The sequence below is a fragment of the Corvus moneduloides genome, chromosome 6 (genome assembly GCF_009650955.1).
Source record: "Corvus moneduloides isolate bCorMon1 chromosome 6, bCorMon1.pri, whole genome shotgun sequence".
In the NCBI taxonomy this organism is placed as follows: Eukaryota; Metazoa; Chordata; class Aves; order Passeriformes; family Corvidae; genus Corvus; species Corvus moneduloides.
In genome coordinates this window covers 16983640-17003253 of record NC_045481.1, presented here as the reverse complement: position 1 = coordinate 17003253, position 19614 = coordinate 16983640, and the positions used below count along the sequence as shown (strand labels likewise).

At 42.1% G+C, this 19614-nt stretch overlaps 1 protein-coding gene across 1 annotated transcript; it reads left to right on the top strand.

Moving 5' to 3' along the window:
- The first annotated feature begins 9824 nt into the window (after nucleotides 1-9824).
- Nucleotides 9825-18500, top strand: PSMC1 (proteasome 26S subunit, ATPase 1). Its single transcript, XM_032112172.1, has 11 exons — nucleotides 9825-9888; nucleotides 10262-10315; nucleotides 11140-11236; nucleotides 11634-11758; nucleotides 12242-12427; nucleotides 12620-12748; nucleotides 13649-13745; nucleotides 13937-14126; nucleotides 15170-15321; nucleotides 17333-17487; nucleotides 18202-18500. The coding sequence occupies exons 1-11, from the start codon at nucleotides 9886-9888 to the stop codon at nucleotides 18334-18336; spliced, it is 1323 nt and encodes a 440-aa protein (XP_031968063.1). The 5' UTR covers nucleotides 9825-9885; the 3' UTR covers nucleotides 18337-18500.
- The last annotated feature ends 1114 nt before the right edge of the window (nucleotides 18501-19614 follow it).

Below are 19614 nucleotides of genomic sequence, written 5' to 3'. Positions count from 1 at the left end.
CCTCGTTTTTCACAGGGACCATACGAATCAGCAAGGTGAGGAGAGATTTGCATGTTCAGAGGGCACTTCCTAAGAAAACTCCACAGTCGTTATGTAAATAGCTGAACTCAGAGTTGTTTTCAGGGAGTTTACAGAGCCATAGGCAATACAGTTGGCCAGAATAACAATGCAGAACCAACAAATGGTTTCCAACAGCCACCTAAATGCAGAAAAGGGGGGAGAACTCTGTGGCTGTAAAATGTAAAATGCAGTGCTCCCAGCTGTTGGATGCAGAATTGAAGTTATTTTATTGCAACAGTGCTATATTCAGTCTCAATTAAATGCGCTCAAGAGACCCATTTTCAAGTGTTATTCATACTGTATAACCAATTCTTCATTTACAAAAAGAGCATCCTGAGATAAAAAGACCACAAAATGAGCAATTCCTTTTAACAAAAAAATTCCCATGAAAGCGGGTTTCAGCAGAAGGAAATGATGTGCCATATATGACTAGGAAGCAGACAGTCTGAACACTTCACACTATAACCATTGAATCATAGAATGTTTTGGGTTAGAAGTGATCTTAAAGATCATCTAGTTCCAACCCCCCTGCTGTGGGCAGGGATGCCATTCACTAGATCAGGTTGCTCAGGGGCTCATCCAACCTGGCCTTGAACAGAATATGAAGTATATTATCCTGATAGATGTAACATTTGAGTAATATGAAGGAAAATTATACAGAGAGCTATATTTACAGCAGGGAATACAGACAATTTCATCAACTATAAACCTGTATCTGAAAACCTTTGCCAAGGCTGACTTGATGCAAGATTGGCGGGGAAAGAAATCTGTATCAGGGAGCGACAAAGTTTTTTTTAACAGACATGTTTGTAGAAGATAAAATACAGCTTCAGAGCCACAGCACCTGCACAGCTTCTGTGCTTTTCCAGACAAGACTGGCATCTCCAAACACTCCTGAATTCATCACCCTGCCAATTATTAGAAAAGCCCATATGAAGCAATACCCAAGCAAACAGGAATTCATGCATTTCTCATTTCTCACTCCACATGCTAGTACCACACTCATTGGACTGAATTCAGGGCCTTCTCCAGATGTTTTGGATAGACAAGATTTCTGCAGAGGCTCTACAGTACATGCTGACACTTCCACGATGGGGCTGTGGTTCTTATTTTCAAAGTTATCTTTCAATAAGAGTATATTTTCTGTGAAAGAGCAAAGGAGAACTAAAAAAATCAGTCCTCAGCAGCTAAAAAAATCATCTGTAGGAACTGCTTCTTGAGGATGACTGACTTGACTAACTCAACAGATTCAATTTGCATTATTAACAATAAACATAATTACATAGATATATCAACCATACCTCCAGATAGTGCTGCAATTACAGGCTGATTGAACAGACTACGCACCATGAAACCAGAGCCACAGTTACTCAACAGAGAATGAACATGGTGAGACACTTGTGCAGTATTAGATTACAGTGTTGCAGGAAATGACAAAGGAGCCATTACATTATAGTCAACAGATTAATGCAGAACCAGTACTTCAGGGAGGAGAAATTAAAGCCAACTTATCTTCAATTCCAGTGGCAAGGTGGTGAAGCTAGTGGCTCCTAGGTTACCAGAGACCTTGTTTTTCTGATGTCTCAGACAATTCCCATTCCCCTACACTGATGATGGCTCTCTCCCTTCTTTCCAATTTCTACTCCCTTTAATACTCCAGTGCATTCAGTCCACTTAGGCTTTTCATTGTTAGATTCAGCCGTTCTTTCCGTCTGCTTCAGTGGGACCGTTCCTAAAGCTTTCTGACTTTAAGACTCTCCTCCAACCTCCTGTCTTTAATGAGGGCTTGCTGGTGTATTTGTGCTGATGTGCTCTGCCCTCTGGCCTCCCTCTGCACTGCATTGTGAGGAGAGGACCTGGAGCAGGCATAATGACTTTCCTGGGTTTTGCAAAGCAGGAGCACTTGCAGCATTAGATGAGTAATTATAACAACTCTGCCCTTTCATGATGGAAAACATACCAGTCATTAGCAGTTAGCAAAACAATGGAGCACACAGATTTGGCAAAGATTTATTACTGTCTAGGAATTTCAGACTCACAGCCTATGTTGTAGTCAGTATAATATTTAGAAAGCATTTGTGTCTTTAGAAATACTACTTTCTCTGAAATGAAAGGAAAAGCCTATTTCATTTTTTCCATAAAAGTTATTTCAGTATCTCTTCATCATTTGACTGAGTCCTGCAAAGTGAATCCAATTAGTTTATGTGAATGTTGATGTAATTACTGATGAAGTATTCAGTTTGTTAAAACCATCCTCAGCTGTTAGTATATCAGTGGATTGACTCTGAGGAGCACTGGGTGATGGCATCTTTTCAACATCAGCAACCATTAATTAGCCAGGTGAAGAACTCTGTATTCCGTTTAGATGATAACTCCATATTTGATCCTTTATCTTTTTCTCTTTGCCCCAAGTGTAGTAAGTTTGTTATCACACAGTCTTTTGTTCTAGCTTTCATAAAGCTACCAAAAACTCTACAGAATTTAGACCAGCTAATATGTTTAAAAAAAAAATCAATTTCTTATTACATTTTCCTGCCAAGCAACAAGAAGTCACCATAGCAACATCATTCTGTGGTCACTGCTGAAGTACCACAGGATCTTCTCTTACCTAAATATGAGAACTAATAAGCCACACTACCTGGTTTTTTGCTTACCTCTGCACAGGGTGAAAGGTATTTTCTTCTTACACTCACTTTCCACTGGGTTTACGATTCCACTTTGCTCTTGTTCTGCTCTCATCCCTTGGAATCCTTTGGGCTAAACTTTGCCATCACTTATGGGAATATATTTGCCACCAGGTGAAAGAAGTGTCTCTGATACTTCTCACACTAAGGGAGAAGTAGTTTCACTTCAGCTCTTGGATGGTAAGACTGAGACAGTCTCCTTCAGCTACCTGCAAGACTATGAGGCCTAACTTAGGGGAATTGTATGTTGCTCTGAGACTTCCAAATGAGAGCATAGGATATTATAAACATAAAGGCATAGGATATTATAAACATAATTTTTAATAAAATGACTTGATCTGCAGTATTCTGAAAACATGTATGAAACAATCTTCAAGGTGCCAGACTTTGCTACAGCATGGAAAGACTCCCAAGGATTTTATTACCAAAATTTTTTGAAAGCATCTGTGCACTTCAGATACTTTGAATTTTGCTTGTCTAGTTCCAAATAATTTCTGCTCCAAGAAGTCTGCTTTTCAGTGGTAATCAGACCACGACACCAACAAATATCAGCAGGATATTTGTGCAGGATATGATGTGCAGATGGGTCAGTAGCCAGAAACTCAGGTGAGCTATCCAAATGAATAGATACTGCAGAGAAATTAAACATATCACTTGTGGCACTAATCAACACCTGCCACAGCCAGCAGGTAAGCAGGATGGGACAGACGCTTCACAACATGCCCAGCACACTTCACCCCCTAGAGCAGAAAGGTGAAGTTACGCCATCCTGTTTACACTGAAGCACAGTGTGATTAGTACAGCTCTGAGAGTAATCATTTGCTGTACTGCTCAGCTGTCTCCTTAATAATTATTAAGCTAAGAAACAAACATATTTCTATTTCCTTATGATTCTTGCTATTCAGCAGTTGGTAATTTTTCCTTATTTCCTGATTTCCCTCTCTCAAATACATACCTTTTAGTGCAATACCTTTCTTCAACTGTAACAGTATGTCTGAATTACTGTGCCCTTTGCAGACTGAAATTGTTTTTTCTATTCCATTCAACTTGGCATCATTTGCCCTTCAGATAAATCTTTGATATATCAAATTTGGTCCTTTTGGCTACAGAACCAAAACCAGACTTGCTCAACTTTATTTACAGTAGTTGTTAATCTGGAAAGTGGACAAAAATGTCACTTCTTTCCAAAGCTAATTAGGGATATCTGGTTGGACATTTTGACATTTTTCTTTGCAAAATGTTTGTGGGGTTTTTTTTTTTTCCCCAAAAGTAAGACTATGGCAAGGGTTGGTTACAATTAATTACTCAAAGAAAGCCTGAGATAAAACTTCAACATTGTCAACTCATTGTACTTGCTTTTTAAACTAAAACCAGTTTCATTAATGCCATACTGTTTAGAAATTTTAGCTAATTTTGAATCATAGAATCATTAGGATTGGAAAAAGCCTTTGATATCATTGAGTCCAACTGATAACCCAGCACTGTCACCTTCACCACTAAACCATGACTCCAACTTATTTACTTTAAAAGTGAAAAATAAATATGTTAAAATGACAAAAAATGCTTGTACTTGTAGCTCTTAGAGAAGAGCCAGCAGATAACAAGGAACAGGTTTATACACTGCAGCATGGAAGTTACTCTGGCTGACAACACCAACCTCGTCCACCCTGTGCAGAAGCTCCATGTTTAGGGAATAGTCCTTCCTGTTTCCATCTGCCCAGCCCTGCAGCCTTCCAGAGACCAGTGCGTGCTGACCTGATGGCACAGTGTGCTCCAAAGTATATGGCCAAGAAAACCAAAGAAACATGTGCAGCCCCCGTATAAAAGCTACTGTTTTTATACAATCTCTTTAGGTGGTTTGTGACACTTAACAGTCTCCTAAGTTACCCTTCATAGCCCTCCCTCTCAGTGGAGAGTTAAGATTCATGTGTCCAGTAAGATACTGCCTTTCCATGTGGATGAAAAAAAACTTAATTCTGTTTTCAAAGAAAATTCTACAGTATACGCTGAGCTTAAATAATAAACCTCTTAAAATCTTAAAGTTATTGTTAAAATTAAGTGCATCAGCTACTTTTAAAGAATGGTCTCAGAAACCTTTCATATCTGACCTTGTTCTAAACAATACTGTAGTAATCAAAGCTTCAAAGCAAGTCCATAGCTAATGCTGTCAAGACAATTAATTTTTAGTATACCTAAACATTGCTCTAATGTGGTTGCTGCCAAGAAATAAAATTTCACAACAGTAAACTATGCATAAATATGTTTAGGAATATAATAAATGCCAACTAAGATTGTGTAAATGGAGGATGGCATATCCAAGAACATGAAGTTCATCCAGATTATTTCTAGCCATGCAGAAAATGTAGTTTTCAAATTGTTTGGGGAGTAAGAGTGTAAGGACTCCTCCTCTATTTTAGCATCTCCTTTCCAATGCACAGTAGAATCTGTCCACCTTGGCAATTGCTTCAATTTGAGTAGCAGAAGAATCTCACTGGAGTCTTTGGTTTCACTGGTGAGAACATGCATTGCTGTTTTAGGGGGATAAGCTCGTGGCTGCAGCCCTTACCCTCTACTCTGCTACCGCCTCTTGGTGGTAATTCACAACCATGAAGCTGCACTAAAGCTGGGCATCCCTCTGGGCTCTCCAGTGAAACGAGGAATTAGCAAACTGCCTTCATTTCCTGTTTCATTTCTTCCCTTGGGCAGCAGCCTGGCCAGCACATGCAAGGAAACAAAGGCAGGGCGAGAGCTCTTGGTGCCTGGGGATGCAGCAGAGTCACTGCATACCAGAGGAGGCTGAAGCTGCTGACATCCACATTGGGAGCAAGGCACAGAACACCAGGAAGGCATAAGGACCACAGCCCTTCACAGCTGAGAAACACAGCACGATGTCAAGGAAGACCAGAGAACTTATGACTGATGATTCAAGTCATGAAACATCAGGTGAATCTTTCCTAAGGGAATGCCATCTTTGTGAATACCCAATAATTCACATCAAAGGGGTTTTAGCTAAGAGACATTGATGTAGTTAGGGCTGAAGCTTATTGGCTTCCACTCCTTTTTGAAAATGAGTTGGCTCAAATGTACAGTACAGACTTCAGGAAAAACACTGGAGGTGAAAGTGACATTCCTATTTTTAAAATCATATTTGAATCTTGGTGATGGGAGAAGGAGGAAGCAATCATGTTGCCTGATATCAGGCATTTATTTGAGCACCTTAATTTTAAAAAGTCATGTCCCTAGTTCCATGGACAGACAACGTAAAGTAAAAGACCCTTCCAGAAGGTGAGAAGCCTTAGTCTGAGTTGTTTCTGTGAGGAGCCTACAAGAATTAGTATTCTGCTAATAATTATCCTTCACATTGTTACTTGCCAATTAGTAAGTGGTAGGAATACCTTCCACTTCTAAACTGTTCGAATAACTTGTAAGCAGCAGAGAAGCTTAATAGTTAATTTGGTACTTTGACACATTCACACTTAAAAAAAAATCCAAATGGTCCTTAAACCCCTGCATTTTTATTCATTTATTGAAGGTGATGTAAGTTCAAAGCCCATTTATGAAAAGAGGGAGTCCAAATTGCAGCTTTTGAAAATGCAACCCACTATATGTAGCTGCAATAGCAAGATTAATATTTTTCTGATCTGTAGGTTTATTTCATTTTATGCAAACATAAAAAGCTCTAGGCAGCTAGACATATACTAAGAAAGACAAATCAACATCAGCAACATAAGCAATCCTAGTAATTTCCTGTATGTGCAAAGGGAAAATAAACCTCTTTATGTCCTAATCCCAAGACCAATATTCCCCCAGCCCTCAGCTGCCCTCTTCCTCCACAGAGGCCTGGGAACAGAGCTGGGGGCTTTACAATATGCCTAAAAGATCAGCAGTAAGCTTACTGCAGAATAAAGAAGACGGGTAGAAAACACTAGCTAAAAACAAAGTGCAAAAAACCCCACCCTCTCTGAACAAGTCTTGGTATTTTTTGATACGAAGAGCTTTTAGATGCCCCTGAGGCTATGTTCATCTTTAACAAACAAGGACTGTGTGTTCCTTCCTGTTACCCCTGCTCACTCTTTTGGGTTTTTTTTTCTAGTAAGCATACCCTAGAAATCAGAGGCAGTTGGATCATTAAACATATTTATTGTTTAAAGTTCCTAATTTGACATTATCTGTACTCTGAAACCGAACCAAAATTCTGGATGTGCAAAGTTAAGGCAAGCAGCCAGGTGAGAGAACCACATTTCTATTTCATTTCCCGTTTGCCAGCACTATTCACCCCAAGAACTGAAAGCCATTAACCAGATCACCCCAAACACAGTATTTCCCTGCTGTGGTTCATGTTTTCTGTCACAGCTGTTCCATAGTATGCCTTTAAGTGAACGAGCTGGGAAACAATCTTGACAACATCATTTTACTATTGCTGCCATATTTATAATTTCATAATTTCCTAATACTTATAAAAACTACAAAACCAGATAGGCTGTCACAGATTTGTCTTGTCAGCTCATAAATGGAAAGTTCAGCTTTTACATTCATCCTACACCTTTACCATTTAGGTCAGTTTACGCCATAATCCTCTCAGTTAAAATGGCTGCAAAGCTACACGGCACTAAAATCAGGCTTTTCTAAGAAAAAAGTGACAAGAATTCTCTCATAACTAGAACTACCAATTACTGGTATAATCTGAAATAAATATGGGTATGTCTGAGTCTAAAGGGAGGTTAAGGTGAGGAAAAATTGCATGATGGAAAGAATGTTCTAGCATCTTTACACTGTAAGGTTAAAAGAAATACAGATGCAATTCTGTAAGACTGTAAACTCCAAAAAATGAATGTTATTAAAGCAAAGAACACCTGTTGTATTTAATTTCATTTCAATGTCCTTAAAAGTTACAGAACAGCTGATACTGTAACAAAAAGGCAGGTAATTCATAAAATGATAAAAACAATAGAAAACTCAAATTAAATCCACAGTGCACAACAGTAACCCTTGTGAAAAAATGGAACCAAACCAAAGTAAATTATCAAAACCTCACACCTTTCTACACAGCTCAGCCAGTTACATTAATAATTAATAACGTTCCCTACTCAGACAGGAATTCTAGAGAAAGTGTGAAAGAAAAACAATATCAAAGCAAAGCAAAACAATCCCACATCCTACTGACTGCTGTGAACTGAAGCCTCTTTTCACAAATGCTCTGATCTTTACACTGAAAACAGTGATGGATGCAGATATAATCTATATGCTGGTTAACTGGGTGAGAGCAGGCTGTAAGTATTTTTAGACTATGCCCTCATCTTGACTGTAACTTTCTGCTGATAGTGATGCTCTTTTCAGCCCAAAGCAGCGAAGTATCTGAAGATCCCCCAGGAGGAGGCAGGAGCTTTGGTTCTGGCAGGCAGGCACAGAGCAGCTGCTGTGGCCCGGCACAAGGACGGGACCTCTGGTGCAAAGAAGTGGTGTAAATCAGGCTTGGCCCAAAAGTGGCTTTCATCCGGGATTGGGCACGTTGCTTGAGTTCAGTCTGAGCTTTACTTTTGAAAATGTCAAAAGCAGACACTCAAAGTTTCTGCTGCATTTCCCCAGGAATACCACAGACCAGTAGAACTCATTGTAGGTATAAAAGTTATGTTTTTCTGGAGGGAGGGATTTCCTGAAAATTTTACCCGTGTTCTTAAAGTGCTGCCCACAAGAAAAACAATTCTTACAGCACACACAAAAATAATATGTTTTTATATTGACTAGCTGATACAAGAGGTGGAAGGAAGGATCAGGTCTAGGAAAAAAAACCCTGTAACTTCAAATATAAGGCATGAAGATTTGCCACTTTTCTTCAGTTCTGTGCCCCTGACACCCCCACACACCCACCCCCTCTCACCGACACCGCGGGGTCACGGCGCCCCTCACACACACACCCACACCCCGTTTACACCCTCACACACCCCCCCACCCTTACACCCTCACACACACACCCACACCCCCTTTACACCCTCACACACACCCCCACACCCCCTTTACACCCTCACACACACCCCCCCCACCCTTACACCCTCACACACACACACCCCCCACACCCCCACCCTTACACCCTCACACACACACCCCCACCCTTACACCCTCACACACACACACACACCCCCCACACCCCCACCCTTACACCCTCACACACACACACCCCCCACACCCCCACCCTTACACCCTCACACACACACCCCCACCCTTACACCCTCACACACACACACCCCCCACACCCCCACCCTTACACCCTCACACACACACACCCCCACCCTTACACCCTCACACACACACACCCCCACCCTTACACCCTCACACACACACACACACACCCCCCCCACCCTTACACCCTCACACACACACCCCCCACACCCCCACCCTTACACCCTCACACACACACCCCCCACACCCCCACCCTTACACCCTCACACACACCCGCCCCACCCTTACACCCTCACACACACACACCCCCACCCTTACACCCACACACACACACACACACACCCCCCCCACCCTTACACCCTCACACACACACCCCCCACACCCCCACCCTTACACCCTCACACACACCCCCCCCCACCCTTACACCCTCACACACACACACCCCCCACACCCCCACCCTTACACCCTCACACACACACACACACACCCTTACACCCTCACACACACCCGCCCCACCCTTACACCCTCACACACACACACCCCCCACACCCCCACCCTTACACCCTCACACACACACACCCCCCACACCCCCACCCTTACACCCTCACACACACACCCCCCACACCCCCACCCTTACACCCTCACACACACACACACCCCCCACACCCCCACCCTTACACCCTCACACACACACACCCCCCACACCCCCACCCTTACACCCTCACACACACACACCCCCACCCTTACACCCTCTCACCGACACCGCGGGGTCACGGCGCCCCTCACACACACACCGCGGGCACATGGCGCCCTCTGTCGGCCGCTGCCGGCACCACAGGCGCGCGGCTGCCGGGGACCCGCGCTCGGCCCCGCCCGCTCGCTTGTCCCTCGCCGCTGCCCGTAGTGACGCGGCCGCCGTGGCCCGTAGCGTTGCGGTGCGGGGCGCTTCCGGGCGGTCGCGGCGATGGTGAGAGCGGCCCCGGCAGCCCCGGCCCGGGACGGCACCGAGCGCGGCCTCGGGGGGGCACAGCGCGGCTCTGCTTGCGGCGCCCAACGGGAGCCCCTTCAGGCTCCGCCGCCAGCGCCCGGCGTTTTGCGGAGTCACCGCCGGCGCCTCCAGGCCGCGGCCCGGCGAGGGGGGGAGCGCGGGCGGTGGGGCCGGGCCGGGCGGGACACTTCTTTTTATTTTTGGACAATAAGTTGGAATATGTTATCGCTTTGTTTAGATAGGAGAAATCCAGTTATGGGATTTCTGTACGTGAAATTGCCCATAGGCTTCTCGATTTATAGAACTGTACACATATTTAGGGTTTTTCGTTTGTTTTTTACCTTTTGTCTAGGGTCAAAGTCAGAGTGGTGGACATGGTCCTGGTGGTAGCAAGAAGGATGACAAGGTAACTGAAACCCAAATAAATACTTACAGAATGAACTACAAGTGTGTTGCTTTGGAGCCTGGCTGCAATAAGCTTTTTTAATTTACTTTTTTTTGTTATTCTTGTATTTGGAACTGCATAAAATTACACTTTTGCTGGTTCTGATGAATGTCTTTACTGGGTGCACATTGGGGAAAACAGTTGTTGTTCATAAATAGAAAAGGGAGCTTAAGAAAATCTGAAATTTCTTGACGGTGACATGTTTTTTTAAAAAAATAGAAGTATAAATGTGTCAGGGTTAGGAAAGACTAGTTGCCTTCAAGCTGTCACTAAAGGAACTTGTTATTGGCTTGAAAGTGATACCACACAATGATCTGCAATAGGTCTGTACTTCACATTGTGGAACATCAGAGGCCTCTCTGGTCTTATTTGGAGCTGGAAGTACAGTGTACACAGCAAGCAGTGTCTAGGCTGGGAAACTGAATGTGTGTTACTTACTGATTAGAGTGCAGCAGAAGGGTGGAGATTTAATATTTTCCTTATTGTCTCATCTATTCGTTTTGTTTGTGATTTACTTCAGTCTTGAGCCTTCCATGGTCTATACTCCCTGAAAACTGGCAGAAGTCTAAATTAGAAAGCAGGAGAAGAAATTCTTCAACTTTCCTGAGAAACAAGAGTCATATTTCTTTTGGGCCTCTCGCTGCAGATCATAAGGAGAAAGTTTTGTTATGAAGTCTTTCACCTTGAGCTCTCTTTTAGTCTGTGCACTTAACACCTGTGTGTGTTGTTTCTTTGTTTTTATCCTGATTTCTTTGTCTTCTTATGGAATTCTTTTTATGAATAAGGATAAGAAGAAGAAATATGAACCTCCAGTTCCTACCAGAGTGGGGAAAAAGAAGAAGAAGACTAAGGGACCAGATGCTGCCAGCAAACTCCCCCTGGGTAAGCATTCTTCCTCCCCTGCAGAGCTGCGGACTATCCGCTTTTTGGGAAGTGCAGAGCTCTTCTCTCCTCAAGATCTGGCTCTGTGGAGGTCACTGACACAAAGTCAAATATAGTTTTATTTTTAATTAACGTAGAAAAGCCCTCCATAGAATAAAGATTATTGTTTTGCAAGATGCAGCCCCTGAATTCCCAGGTAAGAGAGAGAGAGAGAAATTAAACTGAGGAAGAATGCAAGGGAAACATTAAATCTGTTTTTCACCTGGAATTACAGTGGTACAAGTAAGGTAGAAGTTACTGTGAGGGAAATAAAGCAGGATTTCTAGTAATGAATTAGTGATTAGTTGGTACCATGTCAAACTTGCTCTAAAATACTGTGATTCTGCTTTGGTTACAGTGACTCCTCACACACAGTGCAGACTCAAGTTGTTGAAATTGGAGAGAATTAAAGATTACCTCTTAATGGAAGAAGAATTTATCAGAAATCAAGAACAGATGAAACCTTTGGAAGAAAAACAAGAGGTGAGGTTTGAATGAACTGTTACTTCTAATGTTACAGGAAATGCTCTTAATTAATGTGAACTACTTCATACCAAAGCAGTGGAAATAAAGTGCCATCAGTGTGCAAGTTGATGCAAACATATCAGGTTTATCGCAATTCCTCATTATTTGGCTAAATTGTTTTAGACCAAGCACAGATCACTACAGATGAAGCCACATGAGTTTTCATTTTCTTAATGCTCTATCAAAGTGCAGCTCCCAGATACCCATCAACAGTGAAAGAAGATTCTAGTTATTTACATCCATATAAATAGTGTCTATAGGGTAGGACTAAAATAATAGTGGATTTTGTTACTGACCTCTGCTGTTATGCCTTTTGGGGCAGTGAAACAACAATAAGAAAGACTGGTTCTGCTATGTTGTGTCTGAGTTGTTGAGCCAGTGTTGTACAAGAATGTTTTGGCTGTGTTGTTCAGTTGTTTCTTGGATTCTTCTTGACAACAGGAAGAACGATCCAAGGTGGATGATCTGAGAGGAACACCGATGTCGGTGGGTACCTTGGAGGAGATCATTGATGACAACCACGCAATTGTGTCCACATCAGTGGGATCAGAACACTATGTCAGTATTCTGTCTTTTGTGGACAAGGACCTGCTAGAGCCAGGCTGCTCTGTTTTGCTAAATCATAAGGTGAGTTGTTTTTATAAAATGAAGTTTCTTGCAAGTTCTTGTACTGTTTTTAACTGGTCTTTTTTTTTCTGAAGACCACAGGAGAGAGAATGCTGTTTATTTCACACACCTAAATAGGCGGTCATAGGGATGAGACTTCAGCTTGTATTAATAATCCTGCTTGCCTTCGACAACTCTTAATTCTTGAATTAGGTTCATGCTGTGATAGGAGTTCTGATGGATGACACAGACCCTTTAGTGACTGTGATGAAAGTAGAGAAAGCTCCTCAAGAAACGTATGCTGACATTGGTGGCCTTGACAACCAAATTCAAGAAATCAAGGTACTCAGTTGTACTCATTTACAAATGTAGCTGTTGTGCTAAGAGCTAAGGGAAACAGCAGGACTGGCTGCTGTTCCTGTAGTGGTGTCCTTTGTCTTTCTGTGGGGCATTTCTTCATTAGAGTTCACTTGGCAGACCTGTGGACCTCAGTCTTTTAAGTGGGTCACCAGAGGCTGTGTGCACAAGAACCTTTCACAGTCGCTCAGGAACCCATAGAGCCCAGCGCTCATAAAATCTCTCTAATAGCTTATTACTTTGCAACATGTAGAGTTTCAGTTGTTGTAAGATGAAAGTTAAATTGTAAAAACTGCAGAGGTTATTTTGAGTGTCTGATGCTGTGCAGTCTAAAGATTTAGTCTCTGACGGAGATGATTGGGGGTTTTTTGCATTTGTTTGTTGTTTGGTTGGGGTGGGTTGGGTTGGTTGGTTTCTTCCCTACCAGCAGAACTCTATCGGAACCTTGCTAAAACTTGACCCTATTTTTCTGGGTAGGGGTCTAAAAACACAAATGCTCTTAAAATACTGATCTGTAGTATCTGGTAACTCTTTATAGAAAGCATCTTTTCATAAAGGGTTCCCTGGCCCCAAGGTCATCCACGAGTGTTTGGGGTTCAGGGTTCTAAATTTGGGATGATGCACTGAGGATGGAGGAGGGGGAACATTCACTGCCGCTCTACCACACATCAAGTGGAAACAATAGGAAGACCTGTGCAGATAGAGTAATTGTCTGCCTTTGAAATGGATGCACCAGAAAGCCGTGCTTTTTAAGGTCTGGCTTGAAATCAGTTAGGTTCTTTTTGCCTTTACTGCTTTCATTATTGCTGTTCTGAAGATCCCTGTAGATCTTTGTTGGAGACCACTCACTCTTATAAAAACACGTTTGTGTTTCTTACGCTGCAGGAGTCTGTGGAGCTTCCTCTCACCCACCCTGAATATTATGAAGAGATGGGTATAAAGCCACCCAAAGGAGTCATTCTGTATGGCCCACCTGGGACAGGTATTTTACAGTTATTTAACACTTGTGCTGAGATAACGCAAGTAAAATAATTTACACTTCGTTAGTCTTTAAAGCATTGCCAAGTCTGTCACAAATTTCATACAACTGTTTTGTTAAGGCACTTTTTTCCTTCTCTTTTTCTTTCCTTTCTCTGCAAACTAATTACAATATTTCTTTCCAACTGAAAACAGGCAAAACTTTACTCGCCAAAGCAGTGGCAAACCAAACTTCAGCAACCTTCCTGAGAGTGGTTGGTTCGGAGCTCATCCAGAAGTACCTGGGTGACGGCCCCAAGCTCGTGCGCGAGCTGTTCCGTGTGGCTGAGGAGCACGCCCCATCCATCGTCTTCATTGATGAAATTGATGCCATCGGTACAAAGAGGTGCAGTTGTGAGCTCCGCTTCACACATAGGGATTGCCAGCACAACCAAAGCTTTACTAGAAACACTTCTTTTGTAACTGTACTGAGACTCAGTTTCTTTGCTCTGCTACCATTTGCATATACTGTTTTGATGTAAGCATTTGTAACAAGTAACACTTCAAATAATTTCCATGGAAACACAATATATCACAGCCTTTTCATACTAAATAGACATGACCAGAGACAACCTCTGTTGTCTTGCTACATGGCAGAATCTCTAAGAGAGAGTGTCAAAACCAGAGACACTGTGTATATGGGGTCCTCTAGCTGCAAGTCCACATACAGTAATTGGCTTTAGTAATCCAACAGTAAAGCAGAATATTTAATATAGAATATATCCATTTGTTGTTTCCCTCTCGAGTAGGTGACTAAATACTTATGCTCTGAGAGGATTTTACAGAAAGTTACAGTGTATGTCATGGAGAAGCATTGCTTGTGCCATACTAAACTCTTGTTCAGCCCATATCCAAACTGTATTACTTCAAAAATTCTTTAGGCTTGTTGGAACTGTCTAATGCAAATAGTCTTTAAAGTAGTCAGTGTTCTTTAAATAAATAAAAAGGTGTTCATACATGTTTACTACATGGCAACTAGCTCGAAGTGCCAGTATAAGCCCAAAGTGCCACTAGCCCAAAGTACCAGCTGCTGCCTTATGTATGGATGTCTGTGCTTTTAAGAATTAAGTTTTTCCCTTTTTTATGTTAACTTTATTAGGTGGGGAAAAGATATTTCCAAATAAATAACAAACATAGAAAAAGAACAGATTTCCTTCACATGATGGCTGTTACATTCCCCAACTACAAAAATAGTTCAGTGTCTCTTTACTTCCCTAGCTGTCACAACATGATTCTGAAAACCTGCATTTTGTTTATATGGATAAACATTAATTTTTTTTTAAAATCTCTTACGGATGTTTACAGACAAAATACTTTTCTCCCCCTTTTGTTTATACCTTTTTGGCAGTTACATAGTGCTTTTTCTGACTACACTTTTTTTTCTTCAAGGTATGACTCAAATTCAGGGGGTGAGAGAGAGATCCAGCGCACGATGTTGGAGCTGCTGAACCAGCTGGATGGGTTTGACTCTCGGGGGGATGTTAAAGTTATCATGGCTACAAACAGAATAGAAACACTGGACCCAGCTTTAATTAGACCAGGTAAGGGACTTCCCTGCTGTGTATGCTTAAGCCACTTTTTGTGTGAAAGGACTTGTCTTAACTTGACAAACACAGGCTGGTAAAAAGACTGCAAGTTTGTCCTTATTCACCTTCTCATGTATGCTGCTGCATCTGTTAAAATCAGAACCCATTCACAAGATTCTAAATAGGAGAAAAATCTTTGGGAGAGAAGAAACTTGTTAATTTCTTTACATATACATAAGCAATTTGAATATTCCTCTTTTCTATTAAGATGGCACAGCCATTTTAAGTAATTATTAAGGGAGGCTGTGTGCAGCAGCAGCACACCTGCAGCAGCTGGGGAAGGCAGGGCAGTACCACCTGTGTTTTGGGAGTGAGAGCCTAAGCCTCACCAGAGACAGCCTGGATTCTGGTGCAAGGAATGCAGGCTGCTCCTTACTGACCTGGCACACTCCTGCCATTTGGGGGATGAGTGAGGGAGATGCGTGTGTTACATATTGAGCAAGCCCCCAGGTAGTATTTCCAAATGACCACTAAAAATGTACCAAGGCACAGTATGTCTGTGGTGTCTGTTAAATTGGAAGGTAGAAAACAACACAGAGATCAATGGAATAAGCTGAAATACTTCCATGGTATGAAGTTGCTGAGGTGTGTGTTTGGTCTGGTTTTGTCATCATTTAGCTTTAGACCCTTCAGGTCAGACCTAGTGCTGTTAGAATACAGAGGAGATAATACTATGCCAGTATTGAAAGAGAGCTAAGATGATCTGGAAGTTGTTGGAAGGAAGCTTCCTACACCTGTGTATCAGGTATTTAAATTACAACTACTGCTGAAGCAACCAGGGCACTTAGAGCAGCTCGATGGACTGATTTACCATTGTCTGGATTTATGATAATCTGGATTGTGTTATGAGGTACCATCACCCTCTTCAGAAAAGGCATTGTAAAGAAAAAAAGGAGGGATCTGAAGATGGAAAACACATTTTAAAAGATTGCTCAGTTGAAACAACAGGTACCAGAACATGCAGAGTCCCTACTGACATAGAGGAAACAGCAAGTAGCAACTTCCAACTATTTTTGCAAAACCTTTCTTCCTCAGTTTGGTTTTGGTTTTGTTTGTTTTTTAGGTTTTTTTTAATAGGGCGAGTTATTAAAGTTGGCACAGTGATTTATCTTCTCTGTGTGCGTATGCAGCAGAAAATTAAAGTTCAGAGCTAAATGTAAGCTAAGTGTAGAATAAAATATATTACAAGAACCTAAGTATTTCTTTAACACTTCCCTGTACTGAGACAGTGCAATTTTTTGTATTTATATACGACTCAAGGAAGGTTTCTCATGTTTCCCAGGTGAGGGGTCTCTTCCCTGCAATGACAGGCTGTTTCAGCAGCATGGTATCTTTCAGCTTCAGTAACTTCCTGTTCATTGCAAATAGTCTGACCTCACTTTCTACTCCAAGTCATGATTCATTGTGGCAGGAAGAATCATAGAACTGTTTAAGTTGGAAAGAACCTTTCAGATCATTGAGTCCACCCATTAAGCTAACATGGCCAAGTCCACCACTAAGCCATGTCCCCAGGTGCCACTTCTACACCTCTTTTGAGCACTTTCAGGGATGGTGATTTCACCACTTCCCTGGGTGGCCTGTTCAAATACTTGACAAACCTTTCCATGAAGAAATTTTTCCTAATATCCAACCTAAACCTGCCCATGTGAACTTAAGGCCATTTTCTCTTGACCTGTTTCCTCGGTGAAAAGACCAACCCCCACCTGGCTACAACCTCCTTCCAGGTAGTTGTAGAGGGTGATAAGGTCATCCCTGAGCTCCCTTTTCTCCAGACTAAACATCCCCAGATATTCCTTCCGATGTTCCTCATGTGACTTGTGCTCCAGACCCTTCACCAGCTCCATTGCCCTTCTCTGGACACGCTGCAGCTTAGCAGTTACTGTCAGTCAAACCCGTCAGGTGTTCTTCCTGCTCTTTCCAATGGCTGCATGCAAAAAATCCAAGACTGAATTTTTCTTTTGCACAGGACGTATTGATAGGAAAATAGAGTTCCCTCTACCTGATGAGAAGACGAAGAAACGAATCTTTCAGATTCACACAAGTAGGATGACGTTGGCAGATGATGTGACTTTGGATGAGCTGATTATGGCAAAAGATGATCTCAGTGGTGCAGATATTAAGGTCAGTGCACATCACCATTGTTTATACTTCAATGCAAAAATCAAATCTCATTTTTGCTGCATCTTTTTATTTGCTCTGCTTTACAAATGGGAAATCATCAAAATCCTAATTGTGAGGTAGCTTGTGGTGGTAAGAGTATGTACCTGTGTTATCTGAATATGAAATTTTAAAGTAGCAAAGTAGAAACTCTAAGGAGAATATGGACTCTTGTGTGAGGTATCTTAAACGTTACTTAAGATAGTGCAGGGTAAGTAGCATTTTTAGGGACTAGGCTGCAAGCAGATAAAAATGTAACTGTTTATTAGGAAGCTTCAGCCATACCCAGTCTGCTCTTTTTAAAGCCGATAGAGGCCTTGCTACAGTTACCACACTCTTGAGCTCAAACCAAGATGACACAACCCTCACATCCCTGTAGAAGGATCACACAGCTGGGCATGTCTTTCCTTGCACAGGGGAAATTACTGTTGTTACAAAGCTGCCTTTCTGTCAGGGATGTGTAACTCTTGACTACTTCTGTCCTTTTGGACACACTCATCTGCTTTTATCCAGCCTGCTTCAGTTCTACAGAACAGTATCAAACTTAAGAACGTAGATCTTGTTAACACTCCTCACTTCTACAGTTACCAGAGCAGTAGGAAGATGCAGCTGCCTTTGAGGGTGTGGCTTGAAGGGGGTGCAAAGAACCTGTAACTATTCTTGCTTTCTGTGTTGCAGGCCATTTGTACAGAAGCTGGATTGATGGCTTTGAGGGAACGGAGAATGAAAGTAACAAATGAAGATTTCAAAAAGTCTAAAGAGAACGTTCTCTATAAAAAGCAAGAGGGAACCCCTGAGGGACTGTATCTTTAAGTCATCTGTCTCTTTGGGAACTATACAGAACTCTCTGTGTTGATGAGAGTCTTGTAAAACCACACAGCTAGTTTGCATTCATGAACAGGTTGAAAGCTGGTGGGCTGTGAGTTTTCAGTCGGTGTAACTCTTCACCTCCCAATAAAACATTTATTTGAATTGAACTGTTTTGGTGGCAAAGTCCTGCTGTTTACATGGAACTGTTGTATTCTCTGACTTACTTTCAAGAACAAATGCTGGTGCCCCAAGAGTGCTTGTCAGCGACCCACACCACATGGGGCAGGGAGCAGTGCAGGTGCCCCAACTCTCCTGAGGCATGGCAGTCTGTTACAACTACTCTAGAATTGCTGTTGTTCTTGATTACCTTCTTTTATCTTTTTTTAGGGGCTAACTAGGACAAGTGACTTTTAAGTAACCTCATTGTCATCAGTCATTTATACACAAAAATCAACAAGTGTGCAACCCTGAGTAACACTGAGTACAATTTAAAGGTACCCATCTCTAGCACTTGCAGCTTTTAAGAGAGAAAGATGGATGCTCATTAGTAATCTTACCTTAAACATCAAAACGTTTGGATAGGGTACTTGTAAGATTATAAATTTGTTTTTCCCAAAAAGGTTACAGTTCATTATGTAAGTATCCAAGCTAGAGAATGTCTCTGAAAGGAACCAACATAGGAGCACCATGCTGCCCAAGGCAGGACATGTGTGCTCATAAGGCACCAGCCCCAGTGCTAGAGGTGCCAGGTCTGTCATGCAGCAGATGTGCACAGAGAAACTCTTAACTACACATCCCATGCTTGGTGTTCTACAGCATAACCTTGAATTCTTCCCCTCTACACAAATCTGTGCAGCTCCATTCCCATGGGGGCTGGATGTTTGTTGGCTCAGCAGCTGTAGTCATGCATATACTCCTTATGAAGTATCCTGGGTAGTACACTTCTGTAAAGGGTTTGTCAAGTTCTAATTAATTTCCAAATGTTGTACATGTGATCTTTACTGTTTATACAAAAGTTCCACATGCAAACCAGTTATGCAACATGCAGTCTTTGTTCTGGGAAATTTCTGTGGGAGCAAACACAGACCAGTAACAGACAGTGGAGAGTTATACCCAGAGCAATGCCTTTGCTTACTGCCAGTGCTCAACAACAGTGGTAGCAGCAGGGCCAAGGGATTCTATTTTTCTGTGTAAAAATTATGTAGCCCATTGTTAAAAATGAACCCTACAGATGAATGGAGCCCTTTATTTAATCTGGATGACAGAAACCCTGAAATAGAA

Bases quoted from the DNA above. Each gene is read 5' to 3' on its own strand.
- PSMC1 (XM_032112172.1), top strand. The intron at 12,749-13,648 runs GTACTCAGTTGT...CTTACGCTGCAG, and splicing joins ACCAAATTCAAGAAATCAAG to GAGTCTGTGGAGCTTCCTCT. The intron at 15,322-17,332 runs GTAAGGGACTTC...TCTTTTGCACAG, and splicing joins CCCAGCTTTAATTAGACCAG to GACGTATTGATAGGAAAATA.